The sequence below is a fragment of the Amphiura filiformis genome, unplaced genomic scaffold, assembly GCF_039555335.1.
Source record: "Amphiura filiformis unplaced genomic scaffold, Afil_fr2py scaffold_73, whole genome shotgun sequence".
NCBI lineage: Eukaryota > Metazoa > Echinodermata > Ophiuroidea > Amphilepidida > Amphiuridae > Amphiura > Amphiura filiformis.
Window position 1 is genome coordinate 393,750 of NW_027305537.1, and position 27,675 is coordinate 421,424.

General features: G+C 35.9%; 2 protein-coding genes across 2 annotated transcripts; both read left to right on the forward strand.

Moving 5' to 3' along the window:
* LOC140144701 (histamine N-methyltransferase A-like) lies at positions 1-5,486 on the forward strand. Its single transcript, XM_072166511.1, has 3 exons — positions 1-226; positions 3,997-4,311; positions 5,098-5,486. Exons 1-3 carry the CDS (start codon positions 1-3, stop codon positions 5,484-5,486), a joined length of 930 nt encoding a protein of 309 aa, XP_072022612.1.
* On the forward strand, positions 5,483-27,675 carry LOC140144702 (histamine N-methyltransferase A-like). Its single transcript, XM_072166512.1, has 3 exons — positions 5,483-5,600; positions 24,666-24,980; positions 26,661-27,675. Exons 1-3 carry the CDS (start codon positions 5,483-5,485, stop codon positions 27,044-27,046), a joined length of 819 nt encoding a protein of 272 aa, XP_072022613.1. The 3' UTR covers positions 27,047-27,675.

The following is a 27,675-nucleotide window of genomic DNA, read 5'->3' on the forward strand; positions in this document are numbered from 1 at the left end:
ATGGTCGAATCGGATAAATCAGTTATGCCCATTCCAATTTTTAATGATCAAGCGTACTACACCAAAGCGTTCAATTACTTTACGAGCGTAGGTAACTATTTTGAGGCTGTGCAAAAATGGACAGATGAGACATTTTGTGGGCACGTCGTGGAGAAACTGATCGCAAATATAGGTGACGGAACCGGTGATAAACCGCTTCGTGTTTTAGGTGTAGGAAGTGGGAGTGGTAAGTTCAATAATGATAATAATAATAACACTAATAATAATAATAATAATGATAATGATAATAATAATAATAATAATAATAATAATAATAATAATAATAATAATAATAATAATAATAGTAATAATAATAAAATAGCCTTGTGATAAAAATAATATAGGTTTCCCCAGGTTATTTGGCACATGTGTTGTTGATATTCATACAAAAGACATTTCAGTTTCATCCTCAACAATCTTCAAGCCAGAATAGATCGCCTTGCACTACAAGCAGGTTGCACTCTTAGGTGCGAGTGATTAGAATAATATGCATATTCTATAGAATTACAATCCAATTACAATCCTGTTCTTTGACATATATGGTTCAATGCATAGGTACCGCATGAGCGTTGTAGTGCAAGGCGATATATTTAAAAAGTGTATTCATATATTGCTATGGTAGTTAATCCGATTATTACGTCACTTCGACGGCGAATTGTTTCATTAGATTTCAAGACTAAACTTTCGAATACACTACCAAATTTTCTCGTCGCTGAAGCTACCCTAGTTTAAACCCTGCTACATCGACGGCGCGAAACTCGAAAATTGACCTTTTCCCTCTATCCCACAATGCACTATTCCAGGGGGGTATGACGTAGTTCATCAACCTCATAGATCGTGTGCATCCGATGGTCTTTGCCAGGCCTTTGCAATTATTTTGTCTTAATATGGGCATACTGATTCCATATATGCGGATTATCGTAAAGGCCATCGATGTTACTAATTATGCAATTATTGAATACACGAGTGATGCAGTTACGGAGCGATGCAGAACATCTGTGTAAGAGATATTTGTTTACGTCTTATTTTCATCTCCGAAAAAAAAGTGAAACGGACGCCAACAAAATATCACTGCGTGTCCCGTCATTAGTTTTTCACCATTATGTCTATAAAATGTATACAAAGTTAGGTTTCAATAGCAGGAAACTTTTTTTGGTGACGACACCATGTCCATAAGGCATAGAAATGTTGTTTTTTTCCCCGAAATGTATTAGTGATCGCGCGCCATTATCGTGATGATCGGGGATTCCTTTTTTGTGATGAAGGCACCAGCCGAAATTTCCGTATTCCAGAATGTAATGAACATAACTCTGTAGGCCTACTCCCCCGGGGAGATGATGTATTTTGCGACACTCATACCCCCTGGAATAGTGCATGATGGGAAAGAGGGAAAAAGGTCTATACAATTACATTAAAAAAGTACATTGAATGGCAACACCGACTTCGCCGGGTGAACTTTAAACGACAATTTCTCAGCAACCCCTAGTTTCAATTTTCATTTTCAATCCGTTCCACGGATTCAAATATCCATCAATGACAGTAAAACGCCTCATGCGCAGTGATTGGAACTCTAACATGTCCAGATATACAAACCATTGATTGATAATTTAAAAATTCAAAGGGTATGTGATAGCTGCTGCTATTGAACTGTGTGGGGGAATTAATGTCTGGATCCAGACACATTAATTACAATATCATATTATATTGATTTAAAGCTTAACTATTTCAGATGCTGTTTAGTGTATGGACAAGCACTGCATACATGTTAAAAACTGGACTTTGACTTCTCAAAATATATATATTCCAACTTGAATTAGTAATGCGGCATGTTTTGCTGTTTACAATTATCGGGACCACAATGTAGCCCTACTATAGGGCCTTTTAAACACACTATATCCGAGAACCGCTAAAACCCACTAACCGCTCCACCCGAAATAGCAGTCACAGGGTTTAGCAGGTTTTATGATATAGCATGGTTATAGATCACAGTCAAAAGGCGCTATACAAGTAGAGCTTCCACAATGCAATTTTTGCGTACCAATTAACGTATTTGCCTGCAAATTTGCTAATATGAAAATGTTCTCGATTTTAACAGGGATGCATAAAGGGGACAATATTATGCCGTAGGTACAGTCTGAAGAAAATTCATATCATATAACCCAACCTTTAAATTCATGTCACGCATTAATTCTCCTGAATTGGCAACTGGAATGACCGACCACCGTTAACTAACACTGTATATGCCGCCCTCTTTTGCGCACTTTCGCTCACTTAACACAATAATCACCGTTAAAAATTCTGGACCTAAAGAGCTGCAGGACTGTTCCCTATTAACAACTCAAGAGAATTTATCCGTATCATGAATTCATGAATTTAACAAAGAGACGAATCCAGATTCGGCAATTTGTCAAACTCATAACGGTATGAGAAATAGTACGTATACCTACAGTAAAATGCATACAACAAATCCGAAATTGGCGGAAAACAAGACTTGGAGTCATGTCTCAATTGGCTCAACTCAGAAGGGGTAACCTGAGGGATTACAAACCCGAAGCCGGTATGAAACAACCACAGAACTAAACCAAGGAAAATCTGCGAAAAGGAGTCCAGACAGACCCATCATAAAATGTATGCGTTCATTCATTAAGTGGGTTTAACGTATATTGACTTTAAACATGTATTGTTAAAATTACAAAACGATAAATTGCTAATAGTTACCCAGCAAACACAAAAACGTTTTTAAAACGTTTTAAATAAGTTATATTTTGGCTTTTGGTTTAGGTAAAAACGTTTTAATAACATTAAAATGTCGGGTTATATAAAGGTCATGATAACGTTTTAAAACGTTTTGTATGAAAACACACTACAACAATACTAACAATATTTTTAAATGTTTTCAAAAAATGTTATTGTAAACTATTTTTGCAAACATTTTTGCCAAATATTGTGCCAATACTTAAATAACATTATGTTAAAATATTTTAACCCAGCAAACACAGAAATGTTCTTAAAATGTTTTTTTCAAAACCTTTTAATAACATTTAAATGTCGGGTTATATTAAGGTCATTGAAAATATTTTGGGCAAACATTTTTCGCAAAATATTTTTTCAACTCCAAAATAACATTCTGTTTAGAATGTTTTGTATCAAGTTTTCAAGAATGTTTTTGGAATGTTATTAAAACGTTTTTATACCTTTTATATAACCCGACATTTAAACGTTTTGTGTAAAACGTTTTGTGTTTGCTGGGTAGGTTAGGTAACTTAAAGTCTATTAGTTTCCCAATTTTTAACCATCGGATATTTCGTCGGTCGCATCACATACGGTTCTATTCGAGATTTTTGACTTTTTTGAGAACATTGGTGTGCAGCAATCCACCAACTTACAGACCTTAATTCTTTCTAATTACTGAAATATAAAACTTTGATTTTGGTCTATTTGGTGTTTTACTTTGATTTTGGTCTATTTGCTTTTTTTAAAATTTTTTGTTTCACATACAGTGCTATTCAACGACGTAAGCTACTTTCACCCATTCATTAGTACGTATATCACATACAGATCTATACGGTGAAAGAGGATAACATACAAATCTATTCAGAGCTTATTTACATTCGTAACCAATACACGCATCACATACAGATCTATACGAAATAAAGAAAAACATAGTGAGACTGTGGTATAAATACCCTGTCGAGAAAATTTTATTGAGAAATAAGTAAGTATGAAGCCAAATCAAACAACAGAATTTTCAATCGTGATTTTCTCGAAAAGCGTGTTCCGTCGAATAGAACACTGTGATGCGACCGGCGATTAGTATCTAACCTATGATACTGACCATTTGATCATAAATAATAATTGATTTGAACCATGTTTTATCATAATACACAAATAAATGAAATAAAAAGCATTTTACTTGTCAATTACCATCCCGTCTGAATGTATCTGTAATTTTCACAGGTGAAATTGAAATCGTGTTCCTGAATAAGCTACTTCTCAAGTTTTCAAAAATTCATACCTGCGTCGTGGAGCCTTGTGTAAACTTACTCGCACAGTATCAGGTCAAAACCAAGGATAAGGCGGCGAATATTACATTCGATTGGCAAAATCGTACATTCGAAGAGTTTGTAAAACTTCAACAAGGAAACAGTCTTAAGTACCACTTCATAAGTGCATGTAATTCTATGTACTATGTCAAAAACCTGGATGAAGCACTACAAAGTCTTTATGACATGCTGGCGCCTGGTGGAATTCTGTTGGTAACAATAAGTGCAGGTGAGTTGTTCAAGTTAAACCCCAGAAGATTCTGAACGTTTGATGTTGACCCCGATGTGCAATATGAGACGGACATCTATTGATTTTTTTTAAATGTGTGACTTTTTATGAAGGTATCAAAACTGACAGTGGCGTAGCGTGGGTCATCATATTGGGGGGGCACCGACCATGATTGTGGGGCACCGGGTCTGATTGGGGGGCACAAGCCGTTTTCGGCCATTTTCCTATGGGATTAGTACAAATTTCAGATCGATTGGGGGCACGTGCCCCCTCCCCGTGCCCCTATAACGCTACGCCACTTAAAACACGCGACTACACTGTTGGCAATCACTTTTTTGGTCAAATATCACTATTTTGTTGGGTAATGTTAAATTATGTTAGATTACTCTTGGGATAAAGCTTACCCAAGAATGAAAATGACCGAATTACGCAATTCTAATTGTCTACTTTACCGGGGGTGGGGTACCTTTTCAGCGATTTTGGTATACCGCTTTGTGGATTTTCAGTGGCGATCATTTTGGCCGAAGTGCCTTTAAAAGCACCCAAATTGGACAGATTAGGGTGCTTTGGGGGGAAAATTAGTATGCTGGTGGGTTGCAAAAACAGCTAAAAGTAAGTATAGAGAAAGTCAGCAACCGAAAGTTTGCGTGGCACATCGCCGTACACAAGTTTTTGACTGAAGAGCCCTCCCCCGTAGTTTACCGATCGCATTTTCTTACTATACCTATTCCTTCTTTTTATTTCATTCTTCTCCTTTTTCTTCCTCAAAAAACTTCTTCTTTTCAGACTACTTTGGCATTGGAAAACTGTGGAGAAAATTCCGTGATTTTGGGTTCGAGACTGCGTCGCAGGACGGGTCACCAGAGAGCGACTCGTCGTTATCACATCACCGGGACTCGGCCCACGTACATGATGCATTGCGTCAATTACAAATCCCATATTACATAGATGATTACAGGTGTCATTTTAAGATAACCCAGTGTTTCGATGAGAAAGAAACTGAAGAGGGAAATCTAGCGCTTGATTTTTTGACTCAAACGATGGGATTCAGAAACGCGCCAAAGGATCTATTTCAGCAAGTATTAACATGTATCAAAGATTGTTCTGTTCAGCGTGATGATGATTGGTTCTTTCAAACAGAACACGTGTGCTTCTTCATTACCAAACCTACATGAAGCACTATTACACATTGCTAGAAGCGATGGAATTCAAGATATACGCCATGGGCGCTAACGTGAATGCAATCATAAATGGTAGAAGTGACTACCCAGCAAAACACATAAATGTTTGTAAAACTATTTTTTTGAGGTGGGGGTGGTGGTGGTCAAGTTCAAGTTGACGGAGTGTGTATAATGGTAGTAGTATTGCATTCCCTACATGTACAGTATAGAGGCCACGTAGCCAAAAATGCGTTATTTAACGATTTCGTAGGACAGATGAGTCTGAAGAATCTTTTAACCCGCGAGTTCTATTCCGTTTCCATGGCAACAGTTGCCTTACTGAAGGATTTTTCTCATTTTTACCTAGAAGTGACTCACTTTTTAACTAACTATTTCTTTGAAACTAAATAGAAACTTCATATTTCTGATTTGGAACGCCTAATTTCAATAATTATGTTAATGAGAAAAATTGATTTGACATCAAAATCTGCATTTTGATGGGTAATCGTGGTAATAATATCTGGTACTACCTTTAAGTCATTTTGCCACGTAATTAATAGTCATTTTGCCAAAGTTGATGACTCTGTTATTGCAATTGTTACATTCCTAATAGTTTTAAATATAAGAATGCAACAATTATTACCATTACATATTATTTTGCAGAGTTGATAAATCGGTAGTTGTAATTGTTGCATTTAAATCTTATTTATTTTAATGTATTTTAACCCAGCAAACACAAAAACGTTTTAAAAACGTTTGAAATAAGTTATATTTTGGGTTTTGGTTTAGGTAAAAACGTTTTAATAACATTAAAATGTCGGGTTATATAAAAGTTATAAAAACGTTTTAAAACGTTTTGTATGAAAACACACTACAACAATATTTTTAAAATGTTTTCGAAATGTTATTGTATAAACTATTTTTGCAAACATTTTTGCCAAATATTTTGTCAACACTCCAATAACATTATGTTAAAATGTTTGCACACAGCAAACACAGAAATGTTCTTAAAATATTGTTTTCAAAACGTTTTAATAACATTTAAATGTCGGGTTATATAAAGGTAATGAAAACGTTCTTAAAACGTTATTGCAAATATTTTGGGGAAATATATGTCTGCAAAATATTTTTTCAACCCCAAAATAACATTCTGTTTAGAATGTTTTGTATCAAGTTTTCAAAAATGTTATTGGAATGTTATTAAAACGTTTTTATACCCTTTATATAACCCGACATTTAAACGTTTTCTGTTAAACATTTGCGTTTGCTGGGCAGTAGATTATCAACAAATGTTTTTTAATGTTACGAAAACGATATACCATTAATGTACCCTTTATATAAGTCGACATCTAAACGTTTTCTGACAACCTTTTATAACCTTTTGCGAATGATGTCGAAAACGTTTTGTGTTTGCTGGGAAGTTAGTTTATTCATAGTATATTATTTACATTGCAAAATATATCTGATATAGTACCTGTATAATACATTTTGAAGCTATACCGGTACTATGAATAAAATCCGGGGCAAATAAATTAAAGCAGATCAGGGACCTTAGAGTGAAAGAAATTGGACCCCACATGTTACAGTCAAAATGAGTTCAAACGTTTCCAGTTGGCCTATCTTTTCTGTACGTTGTTCCCATTAGCGCCAATCCGGCTTTTAAGGGTGTGTGTGTGTGTGTGTGTGGGGGGGGGTTGAAGGACAATTTGTTTTTTTCCCAAACACCAAAAAAAAAATTAGGTCTTTTGGAGAAAAAATCCACCTCTTCAATTTGAAAGGTCAAATTTTTTAATTGATCGTCGGCTTTTCCTCCCAGCTACATACACTTTAAGAATATATTACGCACATGACCAACATCATTGTAGTCCCAATTCCGAATCAGAGACGGGATTCACAACGTGGTGTTTTCTTCATGAGGTTGGCATGTTCTGATTTAAATGAAAGATGCTAGCTAAAATGGATATGAAATTATGCAATATGCGCCTTTTCACAAGTAAAGTAGGGCCTTGTCCTATATAGCTAACGAAAGTGGAGTCTCAATATTTTTGAATAAATTGGAAGATGTCCAAAAATGTAAGGCATTTATTTACAAGAGATGATAGAGATGATGTAAACTTGTCAAAAATATTGTCACGCGGAGTAGAAAAACACTGATGAGTAAATCCCCCCTTCAACTTTGTAAAAGGTATACATTAAAATTGAAAAAAAAAATCGCCGTCAAAGGCAGCAAAAAAAAATCGCCGCTGAAAAAATCCGCCTGACCCAAACTTCCATGCCCCCCAATCAAATAGTGCGTCGCTCACCACATTCAAAGGTTATATAAAGAAGGTAGGCCTACATGTACAAACAGACAGTGAATACAGGACTATGTTCTGATAGGTGAGCATGTTTGAGAAACTGAGATAAAAAAATAAACATGTTTTACGTCCTGCTTCCCCATTTTAGGTTTCTTCAATTATATTTCTATTTTTTGAAATTCTAGCTAATTCTGTTATAACTTTTTATCTAGTTTTCGTCCAGGAAGTTGTGATGTTTTCTACAGTATTGCCTACAAGAAAAACTTTTCAGATGTTTTAATTGTTTAAAACGACTAATAAAAACGGGTCTCCTGTTTTTCCAGGCATACGCTAAAACAGATCTAAGTATGATTTACATCGATTCTGCGATAAAAAGATTGAACCTAAAACTTTCTTGGCCCCCCTCATATTAGGTTCAAAACTGTTTTGATTTAGTTGTATATATCAGTGATAATATATTAATAATCTGTACTGCATGAAACATTATTGTAAAAATTGTCAATACTAAAGAAGAACAAAGATATTGCAGCTTTTTAGTGATTAAAAGAGCAGACCAGAAGGAACTGACACATACCTCAAAATTAAGTTATAGACAACAAGATAATTTTAACACTTCATACTAAATATATCTTTGACTATTGAATGACTTATCAAAATACATATAGGACCTGATCAAATACCCTTATCTGGAATGAACTTTTGTCCTGGTTTTTAATACTGGAACATTTGCGCGCATAGCGAGCGAAAAAATTTCAGGCTATTTTATATTTTTTGCTTCAGGACTAATGTTGCTAAAGTTTTTACACCCCCCTCTCTACATGCCCAAAAACTTTTAACCCCCTGTTCATACACCCAAAACTTTTTAACCCCCTATTCAGAACTCCTAAAATTTTATGACCCCCCACATATTTTCCAGGCCCCCCCCACAGAAGTATTTATGAACACTACCTAAAAACTCGCCACTCTCTAACTTGATGTCAACTATATGAGTTATTTATTGAACAGAGGTTATTGATAATTTTGGCTCATACTGTACATAACTCCTTGGGATGAACAACTCACAAAGTCCTTCGTCCTGTTCAGTCTGCAAATTCCACTCAGTTATGCACTTTCTGTCCATGACCAGTGGCGTAGCCGGTGCCCCCTACCCCCCCCCCACCCCCCGCTCGTCATGGGTTAACAATAGACTATTTTTCACCCAGAGTGACAGGGAAAAGGGGAGCAATGTAAAAAAAATTATGAAAAATTGTGAATAACACATAAAAATTATGTGTTTTTATGTTAGTACCGCGTATTATCCTTTTTTTTTTTTTTTTTTTTTTTGCTCTTCACTTTTTCAAACCATGCAAAAACAAATCAACAAATCACAGCTTTCGTCGGTAAAAAATATTTACGTCGGTACATTTACAAGTTGTGCCCCCTCGGTTCCAAAATCCTGGCTACGCCACTGTCCATGACTTTAGTTCAAGGATTTTTTGTCCAGCACGAAGTAGAAGGCCTACTTTCGCTATTATTATACGAAAACTACAGGAAAACCTGGCTCTCTAAAACACGCTCATAGTCACACACTGGTCTGGAATTACATGCAGTGGATTTATATTTTGATCAAAGCTCCATAATGCTTGAATCGGAAAAATCAACGATGCCCAGGCCAATTTTTACGGACCCAGCGTATTACACAAAAGCGTTCAATTATTCCATGAGCATAGGTGACAATATTGAAGCTGTGCAAAATGGACTGATGAGAAATTTTGTGGGCACGTCGTGGAGAAATTGGTCGCAAATATAACTGATGATAAACAGCTTCGTGTTTTAGGAGTTGGGAGTGGGAGTGGTAAGTAAAATGATATTTGATCATTTTTGTAAATCTTGTTAAAAATATTTCTTTTATAAATATAATACCCTCCCAGCAAACACAAAAACGTTTTTAAAACGTTTTCAATAAGTTATATTTTGGGTTTTGGTTTAGGTAAAAACGTTTTAATAACATTAAAATGTCGGGTTATATAAAGGACATGAAATCGTTTTAAAACGTTTTGTATGAAAACACACTACAACAATATTTTTAAAATGTTTTCGAAATGTCATTGTAAACTATTTTTGCAAACATTTTTGGCCAAATATTTTGTCAACACTTAAATAACATTATATTAAAATATTTGCACCAGGCAAACAAAGAAATGTTCTTAAAATGTTTTTTACAAAACGTTTTAATAACATTTAAATGTCGGGTTATATAAAGGTCATGAAAACATTTAAAAAACGTTATTGTAAATATTTTGGGCAAACATTTTTTGCAAAATATTTTTTCAACCCCAAAATAACATTCTGTTTAGAATGATTTGCACCAAGTTTTCAAAAATGTTTTTGGAATGTTATTAAAATGTTTTTATACCATTTATATAACCCGACATTTAAATGTTTTCTGTAAAACATTTGAGTTTGCTGTGCAGTAAATTACGAATAAATGTTTTTTAATGTTATAAAAACGTTTTATACCATTAATGTACCCTTTATATAACCCGACATTTAAACGTTTTCTGGCAACCTTTTATAACCTTTTGCGAATGATGTCGAAAACGTTTTGTGTTTGCTGGGCTCGCACATGTTGTGAGTGTACCAACCATGCAGTCCCGCTCGCGTCCCGCTCGTACGCAGCATTTTTTGTGTGAAAAGCATCTTCCTGAAATGTTGACATTTTTTATTAAAAACAGCATCCCCGCGTAGGCCTACCAGGCCCGTAACCAGGATTTTTGTTGGGGGGGGGCTGATTTGGAAAAAAAGTGGACTGGGCGGATTTTGATCGGGGCCTGCCCCCGGGGGGCCTGACGCGTACGGGCCGGATCAAAACCCAGAATGAAATAAGGTGTTTCTTTTTTTTTTCAATGATAGGGTGTGTGTATGATGATAGGGTACACACTCTAGCCACCAAAATAAAAAACAGGGAGTGGGGCTGTGTGTGGGGGGTGTGTTTATGAGTGTGTGCCTGTCAGTAGTGGCGGTGTGGTGTGCGGGGTTGGTGGATGTCATATGTCGGAATCAATATTATGCTTCAATTAAATCAAATTCCAAATAGGATTATTGTCAAACGAATAACGGTCAGAATTTAAAATTAGCAGAAGTATGCCTATAGTTTGATTTTTAATATTGTAGGCCCTACATTAAAACGTTAAAAATAATTATGTCTTTAGGCGTAATATAATATGAATGAAAATGGGAAAGAAAATCCTTATATAGGCCCTTCAATTTTTGTTACGAGCGAAATACATTTGTATCTATTTATATGCCTACATACCATCTTAACATTATAGGCTCTAAATTGTAATTTGAAAGCCAAAAATGAACAAAACAGGACTACAAGAAAAGAAATGATGTCAGGCAGGCCCGTACGCAGGAGGGGTGCGGGGGGTGCGACCGCACCTCCCCAAATTTGCAAAAGTATACAAAAAGTCCCAAAATGTAAGAATCTGCGAGCGTAGCGAAAAAAATCAGGTTTTTACGGTTTTTGGTTAAAAAGGTCCAAATTTTGAGGAAAAGTCCACTTTTCACAAAATCGCCCCCCTTTGGAAAAAAGTCCACTTTTTCAAAATCAGCACCCCCCCAAAAAAATCCTGCGTACGGGCCTGATGTCAGGACTCTTGGAATGTCCTTCTCTTGACTTACGAAATTCTGCAAACAAATCGAAACTCACAGAAAGCTGGTTTAAGACATATACTTGAATGAATGTAAATAAAAAGTGTTTTTCTTTGGAGTGTGTAGGCCTTTTTTTATTTTCATTTTATTAAGCTGGTACCTATACCTGTAAAAGACAGAAAACAGAAAAGACGGAAAAGTTTGGAGTTATGAATTAGAGAGTTAACACGAAGTTGTTGAAGCTAATGTGGTTATGTGGAGTTCATGTTATGGTTTATTTTTAAGGGTGCATGGTATGTCGAATTGTCATCGAATTTGGTGAATTTGAGCGTCATTCATGTAGGCATACAATGCCTTCTACTTGTGCAGTGACTATCTCATTTTGGAAAATGGATCTCATTTTGAAAATAGACTCAAATTGGATAGAATTGAGATGTAATTTGAGAATGAATTTGAGTACCAATATGATGAGATCCATAATCACCCAATTGGTGCGTTAATACATCAAGCAGTGGCGTAGCCAGTGTGGGGGGCTCGTCATGGCCGTCGGTTACCCAGGATGACAGAAAAAGGGGAGAATTTAAAAAAAATTATGAAAAATTGTTAATTATACATAAAATTTGTATGTTTTAAGCTGGTACCGCCTAATAACCTTCTTTTTTTTTTCTTTTTTTTTTTTTTCCTTTTTTTTTGCTCTTCACTTTTTCAAACCATGCAAAATAAAAATTGGGTCAACAAATCACAACTTCCGTCGGCAAAAAATATTTCCGTCGGTATTTACAAGTTGTGCCCCCTCGGTTCCAAAATCCTGGCTACGCCACTGACATCAAGTGCTACAAAATGTTTGATATCTCATGGTCAAAGAATTTGGGGATCACCAAAATTGTATTTTGACATAGCAATGCCCAATTGCTCCAATTTAAGTAGCATTGGTAATAATAATTCAGTGCTTGCCGATCAGTTTCTCTGCCAAGAGGACAAGGTCAATATGTGTTATTATTGATACCTAACATCCCACATTTGGTTTTTGTTTCAGTTTTGTCTGTGATGAATTGTTATACAAAACTCTTTTATTTTAGTTTTTTTTTAAAGTTAGTTGTAGTAAACAACCTGAAACCAACTATATTTTGCTGGATATTCCTTTGTGAGTGATTATATAAATACCACATTCTCGGCCAACAGTTACTTCTGAAACATTGAAAATACATTCTCTATTTTTTTTCCATAAACTTTTTTTCAATTCCCTCCTCAGTCTCAAACGTAACTGGAGGAATGCTGAAAAACTTTTATATACTAAGTTCTATATACTAATAGTTTCTGAAAAATTACATTCAACATAATTTATTTCTACCTCGGCCGGTTGACCTTGTTTGGGGACACAAAACAAGAGGCATGAATTGGTTGTTTACATAGGACCATGAACTGCAATTAAACCTAGAGGCATGAATTGGTTGTTTACATAAGACCATGAACTGCAATTAAACCTATACTTGACCATGAGAAGTCCAGACACTGGCACTATATGGACCACAATGGCCTCATCCCAATTGCATATATAGTTCAATATAGGCCCTAAACCTCAATTAAACAATTATACTGCAAAATTTGTACTTAAATTTTCAAAGGTCATTCAATGAATGTACAAATGTATAGGGGTTAAAGAACAGTGCCCCTGATAGATGAGCATGTTATGGATCTTAGTGTGGGCACTCAATCTGGTTCCATAAGGGCCGTCCATAATTTTTGCCATTTTCACTTACGCACAAAGCGTACGTAAGAGGGAGGGAGAGGGTAAAAATCCTAGGCACGTGTACGTATTGAAAAATGGCAATTTGTTTGAGCAATAAAAAAATGAAAAGTGAAAAATTGTGGTATTTTCCAATATTTTATTCATAAGTTATATTCTAATTGACCTAAAATTGTTCAATTCGTTTTAACAATTTCTATAACAGGCATGCAAACAATGATTTTCTCTTTAATTGTGAGTCTAATATGCACAGTGGTCCTATTTTACATAATTTATTTCATATCAAAATACTTTAAGGGGGTATAATACCCTGATTTACATCAGCACCCCTCTTCTTTTTTTTGTTGCAAATTTATGAAGTTTATAAATATGTTCATCACCTCATGTCCTGAACTTATAAAATATCTCTACATACAAAGTGCTTTTAAACCATTTTAGAAAATCATTTTAGCCCTATATATTTTTTGTTTACTGTATGAGTGTATCCTAGTAACTCAGATGTGTGTTTCATAACAAACCATAATTTATTCTATTCAACATGTTCAAGTAGAGTACATGAATAGAATACATTAAATCCTTTATTTATACCTCCATGGTTATACTATCTAAAGAAATGTACTCACTGATTATAACACTGAATAAATTAAATAAGCTCTTCCACTTAGACAATTTAATACTACACCATGTATGTATCTTCTATGTGTTGTTAGGAAAAGAGATTTAAAAAGGCTATAAGGTTATCAAAGGTCAGGTTATAGGTCACTTGGTTCAGGTCAAATTCAGGCATCCATTTTGAATACATGTGATAGTCTGTGATATCATACATGTCATAATGAGGCATCAATTTGGATATTTTGTCTGTTACTGGATATATAATGGAAATGTGTGAAGTTGATATACTAAAATATCTTGGGATGTAAATGGTGAGTACAATTTAGATTGCCTAGTTGAGATGGATTCAAATAAATATAAAATAGTTACCAAAATCACAAAAATGAAGCTTACGGAAAACTACCTAACATGGTGGTATAGGTGACAAAAAATACAACTTCAACATTGCTGTAGTGTGGTTGTGGTAACCTGTTACCTATGGCTTAATTAAGTTTCAGTGAAATAATGTCGCAAGTTAAAAATACAAAATATAGCTCAACATTGAAAATAGAAGCATTAACTAGTTCATGAAGTCATAAAAGAAATCAGAAACCACTTATTCCCATTTTACATATCAACATTATTTCCCTAGTGTGTTAGCAACACATATCCAACATTTTAACGAAATCCGTTGATAGTAAGCTTTCCAAAATGAAGTGAATTAAAAACATCAGTGATGTACCACTTTTTGGCTTATACCATTAGAAGCATACGCTTCATTGATACCGATGCCACCAATTGATCGAGAAGATTTTCCCCTTCATTTTGCATACCACTTTGTCCATTTTTTTTTCTCATTTCTTCACAAAATGCAAAAAAATGTAATGGGTGTAGTACCCCCTTAAAAAAGTATTTACCTAGCTGGGGGGTTTACACCCCCCATCTAGGTATTGTAATCGTTCGGGTTCTTCCGCTGGAAACCAACCACTGTAATCTTCCCGTTTTCTTCCGCTGGCAACTAAGTGAAATTGCACATGTTTTTTTTTGTTACCCTTTGAGTATGAAACCCTGACTTGATGCTATGTAAGAATTATTTGACTAGTGAAGATATGGTTTGGCCTTTTTGAATCATTGTTTTTCTTAAGGAATGAATTTGTTTGTTAGTTTGTTACTGTAATTTGTTATTTAACCTAAGGCACTTAATTAGTTGAAAAGGTAATTAATGACCTGTTGTTTCTGCAAGCCCAGGGAATGTATGTGTGGGAGGATTGATGGCTAATATGATTTTGGATGCAGTTAGTTGGAATTGAAAGGTTGTTGCAGCATATGGTTGCAGAATGTTGGTGATTGTGATAGGTGTTTACTATAGTATTATTGAGGGATTGACATGGTGACAAGAGTTTTGAGAGCTAATTACCTAGTTGATGATTTGTGTTTCAATTTTTGTATTGTTGTAGTTTGTGGTTGTAGCCTCATTTTTGTGACATGGTTTGATTTCAGTGTGGAAGATCATGGGTAGATTCAGTGGAAATTTAGTTACTGGGGTTTGAAATCGCATCCCCTGTGAGTGAGGCTGAAGGTATGGATACACAGAGTTTGTTTAATATGTATTGAAACTGACAGAATATGAGAAGCAGTAATGTCATATTTATATAGATTTTTTTATTAGAAATTTGATTTTTGATATGAACCATGCAGGTGTGTTAAAGGCACTCCTTAACAGTAATTGTAGTATAAATTTATGGGTTTAATATTATGTTTACTATTAAAAGTACTAGTATTAGGCTCTGGCTTATCTTTTGATTTTGATTTTGCACCCGTATTTTACAGACTTTGGTGGTATGTTTGGAAACAGGGATTAATGAGCCAGGCTTTAAAATGTTTAGCATTTATTTCTGTATGGTTATGTCCGACCTCTTTCTTTGTATTAATGAAAGTGTTCTCTGGCCTCTTTCTTTGTAATGAATGTGTTTTTGGCTTGATTAGTAATTCCAATGTTAGTACCGGTATATGAAACTATCAGATGTGTTTCCTTTGCAGTAGGAACTTTAATTCTTTCAGTGCCATTATCATGGCAGTTAATATCAAACTCTAACTAGCATTTGTTTACAGGCTCTATGTTTTGTTTAAGTAAATGATTGTTGAATTGAGGGATTTTCTTGTCTTCTGATGTTAGGGTTTTTTGTTTTATACTTATATCTTAGAGTATGTATCTTATTTTGTTTGATTAAAAACATCTTGCATTAAGTTTTATATTTGAATCCCAGTTCCTAATTTGTGTGGTTTAAAACATTAACAATTGGTGTTCTTGTATTTTACAGGGAAATTAAACATGGTTTAAGATTATGCGCAACACAAAAATAGCTTGCAAATGGAATAGGCCTACATGAATGCGGGACATGAATTCATTTGTTTTCCCTACCATTTTTTGTTTGTTTGTGAAGTTGGGGAAAATAGTATAAAAGCCTTTAAAAGTCTAATAATTGGAAACTGTAAAAAAAAGTGCAGGAACCGCCGAGTCCACTGGGTATTATACTGTGCGTGGGGCAGGATAATGTGGTGCCACATTACATTTGATGTAGTATATATGTCATGGACTGTAACATTTGAGCTGTTTAAGGGGTCAATTGGTCAGGGTATACAAGTAATATTGTAAATAATTTCTATTGCACAACCTTATGCCCTACAACAAGTTAAAACTGCATTTCCAAAAGGTTTCAGTGTTAGATGAATTGGTCAGTGCATCGTGGTATGATAAATGTTTATAAATGTGTACAGTTAATGGTACCAGTACATTTTATTGTTATCATGGTTATCACCCATTTGCTGTTTTCTGTAAATCATGGTGATCTTGAATGAGAAATACTAGCTAGTACTAACAAGGTAAGACTGATCATAGTTTAATTAATTTAATTCTATTTAGTGATAGTTACAGGACTATTCATGGGTATTGGAATAATTCTGGTAGACCCTGCGCACAAGTATAACCCTAACCCTAAGCAACCCCAATTATAACCCTAACCCTAATCCTCACCGTTTATAAACCTAACCCTAACCCTAATCCTAACCCTAATTTAAATTTAAATTATAAGGGGCTGTCATTTTCTTTGGAAGGGGGGTCATGAATATACTGGGGAGTGGGGGTCATAGAATTTTTAGACCAATTATAGGGGGTTATAATTTTTCAACACCCAAAATAGGGGGTATAGAATTATTAAGGGCTGGTGACTGAAACTTTTCGCGCGCTGTGCATGTATTCTTGAACACAATCTTTCATTATATAATGCAAATATTTTGCGCATATAGCGCGCCTTCTTTACACACACAATTAAATTTTAACGCACTCCACACACTTTCTTTGCTCTAAAGTTTTGATGCGCTCCTCGCCTTTGTTCCGGCAATTAATAATTTGTCTTGAGTCTGTGTAGGTGGAAGTGGGTGGGGGGGGGTCATAAAATTTTCGACCCAAGATAGGGGGTCTCAAATTTTTTGATATGCCCATGATAGGAGGGTCATAAAATTTTTACTCCGGTCACCGACCCCCCCCCGACGAAGAAAATGACATCCCCCTAACCAAACCCTAACCCTAAAACACAGGGTGCACAGGGTAAACCAGAATTATACCTGGGTAATAATAATAATTCCTATTCATGTTTTAGTCCAAGACACAATGTTTATCATCACCGTTCAACATCTTTATTAACCACTCCCGTTTACTAACTGCTCCTGTTTACTCTACTAGCTCCCGCTAGTTTTGAATAAAATAAACACACTATCTGTGGTCATCTTGTGACTCCCTACATTTTGGTCATCAAAAGTATTATGCCCCCCCGTATTTTTCTCTTTCCGAAAATTTATGACCCCCTGTATATTTGGGATCCTCCTTCCAAAGAAAATGATAGCCCCTAAGGGGTATTTATGGGGCTCAAACTCAGTGACAACAAACCTCACAACCAGGGGAACATTTTGCAGGGGTCATGTCAAATCTTAGAATTGCTGCATTTTCTGGCAATATGTAGGGAATACGGAGCTCAAACTCAGTGACAATAAACTTGATGAGAAGAGTAACATTTTGGAATATTTTGCATGGATCAGGTCAAAGGTCAGCTGGGGTCAAATCTTCGAATTTCAATATCTGGACATCTGTAATGCTGGTTTCATACTTTCCTGCCGCTTGCCGCTTTGCCGCTCTGAAGATGAGTTTACTTCACTGCGCAATCTCACTAAAAACGCTAGCGGTGACCAGCGGCAAGCCGATAGATCGATCACTCCACCGCTTCGCCGCGGCGGCAGCACCGCTGGGAGTTGAATTCAAGTGAACTCGGAGCGGTGCCGCTCTGACGTATGAGAACAAAATACGATTTTGGAGCGGTGCTGAGCGGCAAGAGTAGCTTTCAGAGTCATGCCGCTGCCGCTTAGCGGTGTGCCGCTCCGCTTGCAGAAAAGTACAAGCGGCATGATGAAGCGTCATGCCGCTGAGCGGCAAGCGGCAGAAAGTATGAAACCAGCTTAAGGGTACGGGGCTCAATCTCGGCGACAACCTCATGACCAGGGGAACATGTTGGAACATTTTGCAGGGGGCAGCTCAAAAGACATCATTCTGGGGCCAAATCTTAGAATTGCGCTATCTGGACATCTGTAAGAGGTACAGGGCTCAAACTCGGTGACAACTCATGACCAGGGGTGAATTATGGAACATCTTGCAGGTGGTCTGGTCAAAGGTCATCTGGGTCAAATCTTAGAATTGCATTTTCTGGACATCTGTGAGGAGTACAGGACTCAAAACTCGGTGACAACAAACAAAGGTCAGCTGGGGTCAAATCTTCGAATTTCAATATCTGGACATCTGTAAGGGGTACGGGGCTCAATCTCGGTGACAACCTCATGACCTGGGGAACATATTGGAACATTTTGCACGGGTCAGCTCAAAAGACATCATTCTGGGGCCAATCTTAGAATTGCGCTATCTGGACATCTGTAAGAGGTACAGGGCTCAAACTCGGTGACAACTCATGACCAGGGGTGAATTATGGAACATCTTGCAGGGGTCTGGTCAAAGGTCATCTGGGTCAAATCTTAGAATTGCATTTTCTGGACATCTGTGAGGAGTACAGGACTCAAAACTCGGTGACAACAAACCTCATGACAGGGGAACATTTTTGGAACATTTTGCAGGGGTCAGATACCTCCACAACACCAACATGCCCCAGCTAGGTTTGTGGTCTATGACCACCATTTGCCTCTAGTTTCTATCTGCGCTAGGATCAATGGCAGCAAAGGCTCTAGTGTGGATTGTCACTGTTGCGACAAAAGACATGAAACCCAGTTTAATTGCAAGAACATACACCAAACATGTCAAATGTCCCACTGGTTTCCCTTATTATATGATGTGCTCCCGGGGTTCTTAGTGGAAACGAGAGTATAGGATGTTCAGCAGATTTTGGAGTGAATTAGTCATTTAGTTTAGATTCGGCCTGCATTTTAAGCTATATTTTAATTTATTGATGGATTTCGTTTTCAAGTTTTTTCAGCATTTCTCAACTTATCTGTAAAAACATTAATCCAGCACGAACCCAGCAAACACAAAACGTTTTCGACATCATTCGCAAAAGGTTAGGCCAAATAAAAAAATAAACATGTTTCACGTCCCCTCCCGCTTCCTTTTTGGAGGTTTCTTCAATTTTATTTTTATTTTTTGAAATTCAGTTATAACTTTTTAATAAATATGTCTAGGAAGTAGAGATGCTTTCTATAGCCTTGCTAATATACAAGAAACACTTTTACAAGGTTTTATGATAGTTAAAGGGCCAAAAAAGGGGCCTATCTCTCAGAACAACAAATAAAAAGAGGCCTCCTCCTTTTTCCAGGCATTATTGTATACGCTAAAACAGCTCTAATTATGGGTATTTTGCGAAAAATGTTTGCCCAAAATATTTGCAATAACGTTTTAAAAACGTTTTCATGACCTTTATGTAACCCGACATTTAAAACGTTTTGAAAAAACATTTCTGTGTTTGCTGGGTGCAAATATTTTAACATAATGTTATTTAAGGGGGTACTACACCCCTCGATAAATTTGTGTCTATTTTTGCATTTTTCTCAAAAACTAATAACACAGTGGTAACAAAGTTATGTATATTATAGGGGCAAGTAATCCAATTACTACACTGGAATTTCAGTGACCCAAGACAAGCGGTTTGTTATTTATGATAAGAAATAAGGTACCGCTAGGGTGTACCTCATTTCCTATCATATATACTGAACCGCTTGTCTTGAGTCACTGAAATTTCAGTGTAGTAATTGGATTCCTTGCCCCAATAATATACATAAGTTTTGTTACCAGTTTGTTATTAATTTTTGAGAAAAATGCAAAAATTGTCACAAATTTACCACAGGGGTGTAGTACCCCCTTAAGTGTTGACAAAATATTTGGCAAAAAATGTTTGCAAAAATAGTTTACAATAACATTTTTCAAAACATTTTAAAAATATTGTTGTAGTGTGTTTTCATACAAAACGTTTTAAAACGTTTTCATGACCTTTATATAACCCGACATTTTAATGTTATTAAAACGTTTTTATGTAAACCAAAAGCCAAAATATAATTTATTAAAAACGTTTTTAAAACGTTTTTGTGTTTGCTGGGAACTGTCCTCCTGGAACACTAATATAACCCTAACCATAAACCTAATCTTACCTTTAACCTATACTCTAACCCCAACCCCATCTCAACTTTGCTATTAGTAGTAGGCCTACTCGTGGAAATCCTTCGCCTTTATTTGTAGGCCTACGTAACTCGAGGGAGGGAGGGGGGGGGGTAAAACGTTACGTAAGCTTAGTACGTAAGTGAAAATGGCGAAACTTATGGGCGACCCCTAATACAGTACAAGTCTTCACCAACTATTATAGTTAGCACCCAATAAAACTAATTGGGTGGATTATATCTCAATTTGACACTCCAATTGGATCTCAAATTGCTTCTCAATTCTATTCAATTTGAGATGATTATAAAATGAGATCCATTTTCCAAAATGAGATACTTTTGAATATATATCTTGCCACCAGTCAGAACCTAAAGTTACAGAAACCCACGGTATTTTAAGCACAAATAATGCTAAATTTTAGATACATTTTCCGATTCCCATGCCCCATTTTAAAAAAGTAAATAAACTCAATTTTCGATTCCCTATCCCGATTTGAATGCTCTTTGCAAATATTTAATCTATTTTCTCTACAATTATAGGAAACACATGAAAAGAAAATAGATAAACAATTATCATAGTAAGCTAACAACTTTCTAGGCGCCAACCCGTCAACTTTACCGTTATGATAAAAGCTATTTGATAGTATTGACATAAAAATAAAATCATACATATTAATAACATATTCAGTAAAATGGCTAAATCCACAGTGTCTGTGGTAAAAGTGCAGCATGACGACCCTATTTGTGTTTGAAGCCAGGTCTGGGGTACATTTCAATACTATACTATACTATACTATACTATACTATACTATACTATACTATACTATACTATACTATATTATATCACTCATAAATTCTAGACAGTTCATTGGTTGATTACCATTTATCATTTTCGCCAGCCCATACGCGGGGCTGGTATCTATTTCTGAGATTGGGTTTGTATGCTCAAGAGATTAACTTTATTGGTATTGGTAAGAATTATTTTATTTTACTTTTTGAGGTGGAATGTTTTAATATTATTGTTATTCGATTTGTAAGGAAAAGTAAGTATGTTTTGCCGTTTCAACGAATGAAAACGAGTGAGTATTACCAAAGTTATGTTTGAACTAATTATGACTTTAAAAGTTCTAGGTATAGGCCTAAATGTAACAATAACAATAACAGTTAATATACAGCATCATATGGTCAGCAGAAGAAAATTACATCACCTATGATATATCATAGGTGATGTCATATCAGTGTCCTTGACCGGGGTCCTTACTACTTGACCACTGAATAGCGTGATATCATGTTGATAACAGATCTATAGAATCAAAATCTTCATCATATCACAGATTCTCAACAATCTGTGATCATATGGACCATATTGATGTGAAAGTAGTTATCTATCATATCCTGTGTCGTTTTATGGATAAAAATGACTCAAAATGTTATTGATGAAATGGTTGCTATCATAAACATCAAAAATCCGATGCAAAATAAAGTTTTTAGGGCCTAGCTATAATATGGGCATAATTTATGCATGTAGGCCTATAGTATTGAACAATGTATCCCATTTGACATGCACTTATAGATAAATAAATTGTCTTACTTTATTAATTTAATAACTTCTTTATTATAAATAAAGTGACACATAACTTATGTGAAGTCACTTTCTATCTTTTTTATTTGATTCATAAAATTACATTCAACAAAATGATTGAAGAGAAAACACACAAGGCACTAGGCAGACTGTTATAGAATGGAGTAGGTAAGATGCCATGTCCATCATGATAGCTTCGCAGGAGTTTCCGACTAGCAATCAACATGATCAGCACATTCAGAAAAACACAGTTTAAGAGTGAAGATTGTAGTGAGTAATCAGTCCTTTATAAATGTGCTGTCCACTATCTATTATAATATAGTAGGCTTAAACTATACATTGCGAATTAATATCAAGTTATTTTAAAATAAAATGTACATGTAAGTTAACTCAAACCGGCAGTGTATTTGTGACGTGGTATATCGGAAGCAGTGAAATCGGACATTCCTAAGCGAAGATATTGAGTTCGTAAGTTCTGGTATTACAAAATTGGAAATTGAGATATCGTGGGTAAAAAGCTGAAAAGACAAAAAAAAAAAAAAAAAAAAAAAACAACAACAACAACAACAACAACAAAAACCAGACCAGAACAATTTGGAGTATAGAATTAAAGAGTTGACATGAGATTAGGAATTAATGTTTTCTGCTGTTTCAGTGTACATGTTCTCATCGTTGATGGTTTGGTGGACTGTCATGTAACATGGATGTAAGCGTGATCCTAAAAATGCCTTTCACATTGAACAAAACTAATTACAAGACCTCTTCTACATTAAGGCTGGCTTTCCCTTTTAAAGGGAATTTTTATTACCATCAGCCTCCGTGTGGTAGTTTTTACCATCATAGTGCTGCGCCGTAGTGCGCCTGCGCCAAGCCGCGTGCTGACTCTTAAGACTCGCCGATTTAGTTATGGGGTGGACCACAAAATGTGAAGTATATCACGGCAAAACATGGTGTTATGGTGATGAAAAAATGTATTTCCTACCTTAAATAGTATTTCAGTAATAGAATTGATGTACGAGTGATATAAAACAAATATTAATTATATACTTCATTAATATATTCTTGTTCATTGATTGGTTAAAAGTGGATCACCTGACCAAAAATAGTTCTACCATCAGAACTCCTATCCGTAATTATATACCTCATATATAGATTCCTCTCATCTGATTGGTTAAAAGTGGAGTCATTAAAATAGCTGTGCCCCCTTTTTCTATCAAGATGACGTCATACAACAACTGTGCCCCGGGCACAGTTGATTCTATGCCCGGAAAATTCGCAACCCCGAATACACAGATCGCTTGTATACATTGCGCACCCACTATATGGCCGGCGTTGATTACGAGTGTTGAGACTATCGCGGTCACAGTTCGCAATGAATTTGACCTCTCCTTGCTTGACAACGATCTTTCACCGGCCGCCGTAGTGAGTGCAGTGATTGTTTACAAAATGTTACATGTCAAGGATTTATACCTGCCAAATGTCACTTTTTAGACAAATTACTATGACCTGGAGACTCGACAGTGTGTGATGTTAGCACAGAAACGGTAGGGTTGTTTTAGATTATGACATCTGTAGATATCGGTCCAAATTCTGCACGCATGCACTGTCATGCTGTGTGCATTTAAGCCTAAAGGCCTATGCAGTTAAAAGCTTGTAGGCCTTGTCAGTCAGGAAATCTTTTAACCAATCAAATGAGAAGAATCTATATTATTCGGTATATAAAACAAATATTGACTGCTTAATATTCGGGCACAGTTTAAAATTATAGGCCCTCGGTGATGTCAAAACCATGACTATGCCCTCAGCTTCGCTTCGGGCATAGTCATGGTTTTGACATCACCGAGGGCCTATAATTTTAAACTGTGCCCCGAATATTAAGCAGTCAATATTTGTATAATAGTACCTCTAAGCCGTAAATAGTATTTTCAATGTCCCGGATGAGCCGTAAATAGTACCTCCAAGCCGTAAATAGTACTTTTGACTATGCCTTCCGCGTGCGCGCATTCGATGCGACGGAACAGTTCACGCACGCGAAACTGCCATAGCGTGAGTTCGCGCTGCTGTAATTGGTTAACCCGATTTTAGCCTATTCGATTTTTTTGAAGGGCAAAATATAGGTTTTGCTTAAATTGGTCGTGCTGTTCACTCAGGATAGAAGCTGGTGAGTCAAAACGTCAAATAAAATTCTTTTAACCAATCAATGAACATAGAATATATTAATGAAGTATATAAAACAAATATATACTGCCTTTATTCGAAATTTACAGATTTGTAATACAATACCCCTTTTTTGAATAATGGCCATTATTTAAGGGGGATTAGTTACTTTTTTGAGATGTTTATAATCACTTGGTGAAGATGTATTGTTCCATTCCACTCACCGTTCCGGCTCGTGGAATGGAACAATCCATCTTTCACCTCGTGATTATATTTCGACCATCACACTCATAGACAGTTAATATTTGTATACTATTCTCTAATATACTATATTATACTATATTATACTATACTATACTAAAATTATACTATATAATATACTATACTATACTATACTATACTATACTATACTATACTATACTATACTATATAATTAAATATATCATATTTCCCTAACAAATTCTGTATCTCCATATTGTTCACAGGTGAAATTGAGCTCTTTTTTCTGAACAAGCTGCTGACCAAGTTCCCAAAAATACACACCTGCGTCGTGGAGCCCAGTGCGACGTTACTCGAAACATATCAGGCCAAGATCAAGGAACATGCGACAAATATTACCTTCGATTGGGAAAATCACACATTAGAAGGCTTTGTGGAAAAGCATCATAAAAACAACCATAAGTACCACTTCATAAGTGCAATTAATTCCATGTACTATGTAAAAGACCTAAATGAAGCACTACAGAGTCTTTATGACATGCTGGTTCCGGGTGGAATTCTGCAAGTAGCAATTACCGCAGGTGAGTTGCTCATGCCAAGAGAAAGTACTTCACCTCCCTGATATTGATCCCCATGTATAATTCTCTTTACCTTGTCCGGGACCTTATCACACACTTTTCATTTCGTATAATAGCTGTGTAAAAGATTGGAAATTATTAAATTTAAACGTAAAGTAGTTTTTGCCACGGGTTCTGCTCTACATTTCGGCTGCTAAGTGGTAGAAGTAGGTAAGTGCAATAAACTGCCTTGTGAACATTTGGTAATTCACACACAGCATATTGTACTCATCTACACATGGCAGCTATTGCACTTACCCACTTCTAGCACTGACACGGTTGTTTGATGTGACTATTTATTAATTTTTCTTACATAACATTGTAATGTTCAATAATTTTAGACCTAAATAATACCTAAAGCTGTCACACTAATAAACTGTATATACACATATATTTTGCAGCAACTTTTAACACAAGATTTTTGTTTCTATATCAAATTATTCATCTTTTTCTGCTATTTTGTGGTAATTTTAATTCTATAAACTGTATATTTTTGTGCAAATTGAGGGCGCTATTTACATATATTTTAAATTTGAATTAGCCAAATAATATGAGTTATACCTTACATTTCATGATACCTCCTTTTCATGAGAATTCCTTTGTCATCTATTTGTCTGTTTGCTGATGTTCTAATATCATTTTACAACGGGTCTACCCCTGGTAAAGTGCAAACAATATTTTAGATAAATATCGCCATCATTGTTCAACTTTTCTTAAAAATGAATCAGTTTTACATGTCATCAAACAACCGTGCTGAGCAGTCGATGTATTATATGTTAGAGGCCAGGTAACCTAACTATGATTTTATAGTTCAAATATACGCGCCGTTCATTTTTTGCATTCACGACTGCAGTTGCATGTTGCTTATTCCAGGCATGTTACAATAGGCGATAATAGATTATTAGCAATACCACCCAACCATAGTGTCGTTAGGTGTATCGTGTATCAATAAACGCCCAAGAATAATTGGGTTACCGGAAACAAGTTGCCCCGGCCGATTTATTTCTTGGCCGCTTCAAGGCCGCAATTGACACATACTGCAGTTACTGTCCATTTTCCTATACATAATACACAGTACTCTCACCATTGACGCGTGACAAACAGTGCATGTTATGGTATATGGGCATTGCCTAGTTAATTATTTCCAAACCGTGGTAAGTCTGCAACCATTATGTTTGTCAGTTTTCAAGAATGCTGGTTAACAATATGCATACTATTGTCTCATTTCGTAAACAAAGGCCCACAGAGTATTGTTACTCGTTGCACAGGTAAAACAGAAACATGTGTAGTGTGGATTCAACCAGAGAAGATCTGATTTAATATAGTTGAGCTGTTTTCAATGAGTGTTATCTTCGTTTAATAGCTTTTAATGGGGTTTAAGTCCTGCAAAGGTCGTGGTGAATTCTACTGTAGACATGACTGCATCATGACCTAACCTTTAGAGTTAGGGTTAGCGTACTGCGCCCCCAGTTTGGTTTTGGTAGGGGTGTGCCACTGAGAATTTGAAAGTGGACCCATAAATTTTTCAAGAAATTTGGATCCATCGATATACCAAAAGTCAAAATTTTCGTCCAAATTTAACACATATTTTCTACGCCACTGTCTTCTTCTCGGACTTATTTCATCCACCGTTTTTTTTTCCAGACTTCACTGGCTATGGAAAACTGTGGAGGACATTCCCTGATCTTGGGTCAGAGACTTCGTCGCAGGACGGGCCACCAGAGAGCGGCTCATCATCATCGCATCACCGGGACTCAGGCTACGTACACGATGCATTGCGTCAATTACAAATCCCATATTACACTGATGATTACACGTGTAATTATAAGATAACACAGTGTTTTGATGAGAAAGAAAGTGATGAGGGCAATTTAGCGCTTGATTTTCTGACTCATACGATCAGATTCAGAGACGCGCCAAAAGATCTTCGTCAACAAGTATTGGCATGTATCAAAGAAAGCTGTGTCCAACGTGGAGATGATTGGTTCTTCCAATCAAGAAATGTGTCTTTTTTCATTACAAAAACTTAATAACGCAATATTTGTGTAATTTTTAAGCCATCCACGTATATAAAATATCAAATTGATAATTAAAATCTAGTCAATTGGATTTACTATATTTTGACTGGCAACGTTTCACATCCTATCCTGGATGCTTCCTCAAGCCGTCTGATTTTTCGGTGGCGATTGTTCAGTGACCCGTGTTACGGGGTCACAGACCAACTTGGCGGGGCCTGCAATTCTGCTATCCAGAAGATCCCTCGAGGTCTCAGTTAGTCAGTTCTGTGACCCCGTCACGTGTCACTGACCAATCGCCGCCGAAAAATCAGACGTCCATTTGACCAGATGTTAATTATCAATTTGATATTTAATAACGCAATACACATTGCTAATAATACACATACCGTATAAACGGTATTATTTTTTATAATATTTAATTTGAATAGTTGCCTACATTTTTTTATCAAAATATCGACCGTAGTCGGTGATTGTATCTACTGAAACAAATGACTATCAACGTCATATTAGTCAATTTTAATTACAATAATTGCGATCTTAACAAATATATATACAATTTATAGTAAGCACGATATAAACATATTACAGAAAACAATGCTAATACTCCGTGTACAAATCATTGTAACAAAGACTTGCAAGTG